The 8301-nt window shown below is 45.1% G+C and overlaps 1 protein-coding gene and 1 long non-coding RNA gene across 5 annotated transcripts in view; one reads left to right on the forward strand and one right to left on the reverse strand.

The window, feature by feature from the left end:
* The window catches only part of LOC102380114 (mucin-17-like), a 26268-nt gene that overhangs the window by 6564 nt on the left and 11403 nt on the right, over positions 1–8301 (reverse strand). For 3 of the 4 annotated variants that reach the window (XR_003095782.1, XM_025212703.1, XM_025212702.1), the window contains exon 1: positions 1120–1436. The exons of the other annotated variant lie outside the window; for it this stretch is intronic. Coding sequence is in view for 1 of the 3 variants with exons in the window: in XM_025212703.1 (XP_025068488.1) it covers positions 1120–1189 (70 nt within the window). In the remaining 2 variants the exon portion in view is untranslated. Of the gene's footprint in view, positions 1–1119; positions 1437–8301 lie in introns of those variants that run through there. 4 annotated transcript variants of the gene reach the window in all.
* LOC112551483 lies at positions 5657–7307 on the forward strand. Its single transcript, XR_003095784.1, has 3 exons — positions 5657–5905; positions 6329–6466; positions 6851–7307. It is a non-coding gene; the product is annotated as an uncharacterized LOC112551483 (long non-coding RNA).

Consider the following 8301-nt stretch of genomic DNA (forward strand, 5'->3'; position numbering starts at 1 on the left):
ACAGAATCTGCAATCCTAAAAAAAGTGAAAAAATAGTCTAGTTTCTACTACACAGCAGATGAATCCGTTCCTGCACAACTACAAGCATTTGCCAGGAGTCTGTACATACTGAACAGAACTGCACACATGACAATAGAGTTGCCCCGTTATCCCAGTCTGCATGCCCACATGTATATGCAGATTAGCTCCCAGGTAAACACTCATTCTTGGCTCGACAGATGTCTCCATTTCAATTCAATTCAATTCAGTTCAATTTATTAAGGATTCTGGCTGAAAGCCATGCTCCCAAAAGTAACATAACAGACATAAAACCATAATATAAATTTGAACAAAAATAACAGGAATGCAAGTATTTCTCAAATAGGACCAACCGTTATAAAAGCAGCAGTATTCCTACTCCTAGAACTAACAAAATCAAGTACATATATAGTGATAGATCAGATCATGAATCTATACAATTGTTGTGCATAGGTCCATAATTAACACAGTAAAAAACATAGTGATAAAGTTTATTGGTCATATCAACAATAAAGGATGTTTAGCTCTGATAGCTTCAGCCTTGTAAGCAAAAACTGCATGAAGGTTTACTAAATATTGATCTGTTTGCTGGCGGGGCCATATTAATTTCCCTGTATTTGAGAAATATGTCAATTTCTGCAAGAACGGTGATAAATACTTTCTCCTTATGTCATTATACAGAGGGCATTCTAAAACATAATGAATAGTGTTTTTCAAAACTCCTGGATAGGCTGGGCAACATCTTTTAGCCCTTGGAACAGAAGTCTATGTCCAGCCAAAACAGCTGTGGGCATCTGTTCGGTTCTGAGTCTAGTCAAAGAGGTTCACCATTTATTGTTGAGAGCCAGCTGTAAACACCTTTCTCCCCACCGATCTAATTTCCAAATAATATATAGAGGGGTGATGTGAGTAGCCCTGACAGAGGTCTGAATACCAGGTCCTCTCTGCCTATTAGATACTTTTATTAGAGCACATTCTAAGACATTACATCTTAATACCACGAATCACATTCAGTCACAATGAGATTCAACCCTCTCTCCCCCATCCTAGTAAACCTTTCCTATCTTAAATAGCTCTACTTCAGAGCAGCTTAGGACTTACCTGCAACCAGTCTTTCCAAAATCCACAGCCCTAGCAACAGTATAAGGCGCAAGACAGAAGAGCTTTTCATGGTCCTGAGATCAAAGGAGCTAATGTTGTAATGAAGTAGGAATACTTGACAGTTTCTCTTTTGAGTCTATCCTGGAGACAGAAGTGTTAGCAGAATGGCCACTGCTAGCAGTTCCACACACATTTTAATCCTCACTGGCAGGATACCACCACCCACATGCTGGACTGTGATGAAATGAGATGCAAGGAAAAACAAGGACGTTTAGGCAATAGCAATACAGCCAGGGCTGACTCGGAATTCCCCAGCATTCTGTGTGCCTAATCTGTAATAGATTTTCTTTTCATAGAAGGTGGCGGGGGAAGACCAAAAAAGGAGCTGTCAGCTGAAAGCAGGGGAAGTGTCTGCACAAAAAAGTGAAGATAGGATCACAGCATCTGTGTGATAATAGAATCCAGTTTATATGGGCAATAAGAACAGAGCCAATGCAGTAGCACAAGCCACCAACAGGAGTGCAAAACCTCCATCCATCCCGGGTTTATTGCCCGGTTGCTAAAGCCTGCACTGCTGTGTCCCCATTGCAGCCATACCCCTGTTAGCTGGATCAAGCAAACACAAGTATTCTGGAGCCTCCTACATTTCATCGTCACTTTCCTATGTAGACATATCCATAGCTGGGCCAGTTCCTCATTTGGTATAAACTGAAGCCTGTGGAACAGACCTGATTTCCAAATCCTGAGGATATGACCCCATGTGATTAACCTTATAAAGTGCACCTTTAACCCAGGGGTGGGCAATTATTTGGACTGAAGAGCCACTTAGGCAGTTCTGGTGAGTTGTTGCAAGTCAGGTCAGCATTCTTCCCGCACCCCTCACCCCCACCCCGCAACAGCTCACCAAAACTCACTAAATGGCTCTGCCCTGGGGCCTGGCCCCACACTGTCACCATTCCACGAACCCACTCCTGACCTCAGCCCTGCCTGCCCATCCCATTCCCTGATGTCACTCCCTGCCCGCCTGCAGCCCCATCCCATCTACCTGGCCAAGCGCACCCTGCCCACGTTAGTCCCAGGCTGGTCTCCTTGGAGACCCTGCCTACCTACTCCAACCAGTGCCCCGGGTGGTAGGTGCAGGGCAGATGAGCCAGGGTACCCAGGCAACAGGGCCAGATCCTGCAGCAGCACTGTCACTGGTAAAATCCCTTAGCGGCCCAAATCCAGCCCACAGGCCATATTTTACCTACCCCTGCTTTAAACCATTTGAAATGCCATTCTTTAGTTGACCTGATTGAAATTTGGCATTTCCATTCCATGGGAAATTCTGACACTTCCAAATTCATTTTTACTTGGAAATAGAGCCAATCAAAAGTTTTGGAAGTCCCTAGGAAACAATTTTTACAATATTTTTTATGTCTGTCCAAAAAGTTGCTGTTTCCGAGTTCAACTTTTGGATATTTTTTTATAAGATAGAATAATAAGTGTTTTAACACAAAATCATTTGCAACAAAAAATAAATTGAAGTGTTAAACTTTGATAAGGTTGAAACAGAATATTTGGGTCATATCACACTTTCTTTTGGGGTTTTTTTCCTTCCTTAAATTACATCTTCTTATGATTATCCTTATTTTGAGAAAAGTTTCTACATCAGGGAATTGGTGTTTTCTGGTGGAAAAGTATTCTGTCTGAAAATTGTCAAATAGCTCTATTGTATAGGTGAAGGGAGCAACCATCATGATCTGGGCACTTTCCATACCCAGGAGGAGGTGGAGAACAAGGAAGTAGGCCTTGCCTGAAGGAGCTCGCAGCCCAGAAAAAACATGTAGTGGGAGGAAAAAGGACACAAGATATAGAGGTGATGTGGCATGAGGGATGTCTTATTGGTGCCATGGTACAGGGCTGGCATTTTTTTGGTTTTAAGATCAATTGCCCTGAAGTCAATGTTGTGAAGCTGATTTACATATCTGAAGATTATGTTCCCTTTTCCCAACTGACCCTCCACAGTTCACCCAGCTTGTCCAGTCCTAGCTCCCAGTGCCATGTCACTTTATTTTCCCCTCCTGCACAGCAACATGGCTCCCACTGCTATCAGAAGCCAGGCTGACACCTGTGCTCTGAACTTCCCTGAACAGCCAGGGAGGGTGTCAGTGCTCTGTGCAGAAAACCTCAGCCCTGCCACTTTGGTGTGTTGCTTTGAGGCAGTGGGAAACCTCAGTGTTGTAGGCTGTGCTGGATTCAAGAGCCTGACCTCACTGTGGCTACACAGAGGCTACACTGAAGATGCTGGGGAAGGAAGAGCTTCAGTTTGACAACAGCTGAATTACTATGGAAGACCTTCTATAAACATGAACACCCAACAGATCCCTGGTATCAACCCAGTGACCAGGAAGACCCCAGACAAAGCTGAACACACCATGAGAGGATGCCAACAAAGCCCTTTCTGCCCCCCGAGCCACAATTAGCCTGCAAGCAGCAGAGGCTGGTGCTATCCTCATATCTTTCTTGTTGTCTAACTTTGATTCTGAGGAACTAGGGGTTATCAGTACCTGATAGAAATTCAGCCACAGGCTCTGGCCCTTACTGGGGGACCAGCTAGCTCTGAATCAGCCCCTGAGAATAAACCCAGGTTTCAGATATGAGTTTGTTGCTGCAACCTGCTATTTTTATAACCAATCCCATGTGACCACCACAGTCGAACGTGCTGAATTGCAGGTTGTCTAGGACTGGATCCATATTCCAGGCACCTGCATTTGGGACTGTTCAGGCCCAGGCTTTGGTTTTGGTTTTAGGTCAGGTATGAAGTCTGAATTCAGATGCTAACAATGCAAACAGCAACCTGTGTCCCAGCAGCAGTGGCTGTTTCAGCACCATGACTCCACACAGACTCTGCCCCCAAACCAGCAGTAAAGCAGTTGTTCTGAGGGATATACCCACGAAAAGTGCAGGCTCAGCGACAGGCAGGAGGGTAAGGCACCTCTCTGTCCTTCTGACCTCCTCCCCTTAGGTGTCACCTGGGGCACAAGCCCTGTTCACTCACCCCACATTGTGCCACTGTGTATGCTTTTGTTGCATTCACTATTGCACAGCACCATGTGCTGGAAACCAGGCCTTAGAAACAGTACTTAGCTACAGTGGGTAATACTGGACCTTGGTAGACTGGCCTTGAATTCCCTGCTCTATTTTATGCCAAATAGTCCAATAAGCTGTAATAGATTCATAGCATTTTAAACAATGGTGTTGTTATAGGGAGAAGGAAGACAATGCAAGGTTTGAGTATAACAGAAGCTTGCAGGCCTGATAATGAGATGTGAGGCACACACTGAGAAGCCCAAGTGCTGGGCAGCCTGGGCTGCAGTGTCTTTCCTATAACATTCAGTTTAATTGTAGCAAACAATGACTGATGCAGTTTCCCTGTGAACCCACATGGTCAAAATGACTATCAGGCAACTCAGATTCTCCTTTTTCATTTAGTTTAAGAATAAACTAATTTGAATCCTTTAAATACTTTATCTAAATTTTAGCTTTCCATGTACAACTAATGAGTACCTGTATGTCCTGTCTGTCACCCTGGTGGAGACCAGGAGTAAATCAGGTGTAGTTCAGGAGTGATTCAATTGAAATGAACCATGTACATTTCTACTGGGGTCACTGTGCTGCAAGACTCGCCTGAGAGAAGGAATGGGCTCTTTGTGCATGTCTAGCTCACCTCAGGGTTGGGTCTCTCTCTCAAATGCTCACTCAGGCTTACATGTCTCTAAAGCACTTTCTTCATTTGTTCTTTGTTCACCATGAAGCTAGGACTGACAGTAAGAAAAGCATTTACACCATAGCAGGTGTGTTAAGTTCAGGAGAGGTCCTGTAGAAGCTCTTCAATTTGCTGAGACAAATGGGCAATGTTGTAACACTGGAGCAGCAGACTCATCTGTAATACTGTGTGGAGCTTCTGAGGAAAAGGAAATCAAACAAGATCTTGGAATCATAATAACAGTTATCTCAATGTAACACCTAGTACTTTGTCATACTGTTGCCCAAATGGCTAGTTTCGTGCCCCTGGAGGCTAGACCAATTTCACCTCAAGGAGAGAGTCACGCACAGGGTGGGTCCGTCATGAGTTTATTGATTGCGCAAGCAATGTCAACAGAGGAGCTAATGCTCAAAGCTGTGTCAACCCCGAATTTCTCTCGGGGTTACACTTTTATAGCTTACATAAACAAAGGGCTACAACGTGTCATACAACTATTGGCAGTACCACAATTTCCTTGTTGTTACGTCTTATCTTATGGGCTAGGCTTAGTTTGCTATTGGTTAATATCTCCTATTAAGTTTAGTGCATGCGTATTTCAAAAGCAGAACTGCGGCAAAAAGTTCTGTCGCATGCGCAGAGGAAAAGGGGAACTGTGGCAAAGTTAGTGTCTTTCCTTAGTGTAACTTCAGGGCATTAGGCAAGTATGGTTACAAAATGCAGAGCAAGCAGGAAGGAAAAAGAAACCCACAACTCAGTCGTTAGGCCTCGTGCTTCCTACACAAGGGATCATGAGGGACTCATACAGTTATTACTCAAGTGAGGCCCAGGTCATAATGTATTTTTACCACAATACCCTTATATAGTACACACTCTGGAGGTACATGATGGGCTTCATCTCTCCGCAAAAGGGTCTCTTTTTTTACAGGTTGGCTGACCTCCTACTTTGGGCTTAAACTAAATACGACGGGGGACGGAGAGGCAGGAGATGGAGAGAGTCTAGAACCTACAAACTGCGAAACCTACAGCAGTACACCCCAGGTAAGTACCAAGGGGCCCTTTGGGCATCAGAAAGAGGGGGCACCAAAGGCACCATTTGGAGGGCTCAAGTGCCTCTATACTAATGCTAGGAGCATGGGGAACAAGCAGGAAGAACTCACACTTCTGCTTGCGGGTAATAACTTTGATTTAGTGGAGCTAATGGAAACCTGGTGGGACCCTACCCATGACTGGGCAGTGGGCTACAGGTTGTACAGAAGTGACAGAGTAGGGAGGAAAGGGGGTGGGGTTGCTTTCTATGTAAAGGAGCATTATACATCCACCCTAATCAAAATGGGATCAGAGAAGAAAGTTGAGGCATTGTGGGTTAGGATTCATGGACGTCGAGGGGAAAGGGACTTGGTGGTGGGGGTCTGCTACAGACCATCCATGTAACTCTGCACCACTTGTCATACCTCTCCCCAGGCAACCAGGGAGCCTGTGACTAGGGAGCCAGCAAACAGGGACTGCCAACAGGAGCAGTTTGCAGGCAGCTGCTGGAGGCAAGAGGAGGGAGAAAGGAGAAGAGAAGCCAGGCCAGGCACTAGATCCTGTCCAGGAAAGGTAAGTGATCCAGCTGCCTATAGCTTTGGTTAGGTACATACCCTGACACTAATAGGTCATTGCAGCCAATAGCCCTGGGAACCAAATAGATTGAAAGGAAGATAATGAAGAAACAAAGCTGTTTATTTTTTTTGATTGCATGCAACTTGAAGGCAGGAAATGAGTAATGGCTGCTCAGCCCTGCACCCCACCCCCACCCCAGCCTTTCTGATTCCATTCCAGAAGTCAACAAGTCAAAAATCAACAAGTCTGATTTTTTTAATGTAATGAGTTTCCTTAAAACTGATCTGAAAATAACAGGAAATGAATTCCACATGTCCCAGTTGTCTAAAGATGCATTGCCTGTTTCTCCTCTAATTACAATATTTTTTCTCTTGCATGAAGGCATTGTTCCAGAAAATGAGAAAACAAGCAATGGTGGCAGCAGCAGACATTTCTCATGCATGTTTATCCAAGGGGTCACCATGGAGCTGGAGGGAAAAATTCAGCCATGTATTTATGGAGGGCTTGCAGCAATTTCAGCATCCAGCTGTTCCAGCTTCTGCATCACATTTGAGACCTAACACCTGGTACCAGCTGAGCTTGATCCTGGAAAGTTTTTTATAACGCTCATCATCACCACAGCATTTCAGCCTCAGGTCCATCATGAACAGCCTGTGAGGGTTATGTCTTAAGCACTTCCCAGGTAAATTAGTCATAGGCAATCGTCAATCCCCTGGATCATGATGTATATGTAAGAGGTCTAGTCAGCTGCCTGATGAATCTGCTTGTATGGAGTGCTGCAACCATCACACTGTTGTCCCCAAAGGACAGTGAGTTTGCGCTTGTGCCAATAAACACACAGGGGTGAAGGATCCAACTTAATCTTTATTTCTGCGCAGAAAGTGGCGCTTGGCAATCGTTCGCAAAGCAAGCACCCACACCCCAGTGGGTGTCTGCCTTATATAGCTACGTAACAGGTTAAACTTGCTGATGTGATGAAATGTGTAGCAAGCCCAGCAAGTAACCCCCCTTCCAGCTCCGGAACTTTGTTGATACAGCTTTTCCTCTAGCGAGGCCAGCAATTAAACAACTAAGCAACAAGCGATCTCCCCCAGCCTAAACAACCTATTCTATGCCCTTGGTTAGATAAAATACTTTTTTCAAAACATACAAAGCTGTTGCTGAAGAGAAAATGCATAGTAAAAGTTCAGGGGATCTCTGCTGGACATGGCTTCCAGCCCTACCTCTGTCCCTAGGGGTTTAGCCAGGTGCCCCTGAAACAAGGGGTGCTTATCAACACCAATATCAATACATACGCCTAGGCAAGAGTATGGACAAGTGGAGGCTGCCCAAGACCTACCATCCCCACCCCTTTAGATCATTGAGACAGAATCCAAAGGCCAGACAGAGTCCAGACGTTCAGTGCCTCAATGATTGCAGCTTCTGCCAGAGAGCAACAGGTAAGAACTGCTGCTGACTGCCTCATGCCTCAGAGAAGGCTGAATGATACAGTGACTGATGGACATCAGCAACCTTTTCTCCCCCCTTCCCTGACAGAGTAGGCTGTGATTGAAGCAGCTGACTACCACTCTTAAGTCCCGTCTCTCCTTTATGACTAGGGAGAGTTTGCAACAGCAGCATTTCAAACTGTTAATACCAATATTTAAAAAGAAGATGCCAGATGTTTGATCCAATCTCTAAGTGATCCAGGGCTCTGCAGGCCTTTCACTCCCACTTCACCTGCAGCCTCACTCCCCTGCTCCAGAAGACCTGGGTACTCCCACTTAGCTACATGCAGGACAGATCCAACCACCCTTTCCTGGAATTCCTGTAATCTGACACCGAGTCACTTT

Source organism: Alligator sinensis, unplaced genomic scaffold (genome assembly GCF_000455745.1).
Source record: "Alligator sinensis unplaced genomic scaffold, ASM45574v1 scaffold1000_1, whole genome shotgun sequence".
Classification (NCBI taxonomy): domain Eukaryota; kingdom Metazoa; phylum Chordata; order Crocodylia; family Alligatoridae; genus Alligator; species Alligator sinensis.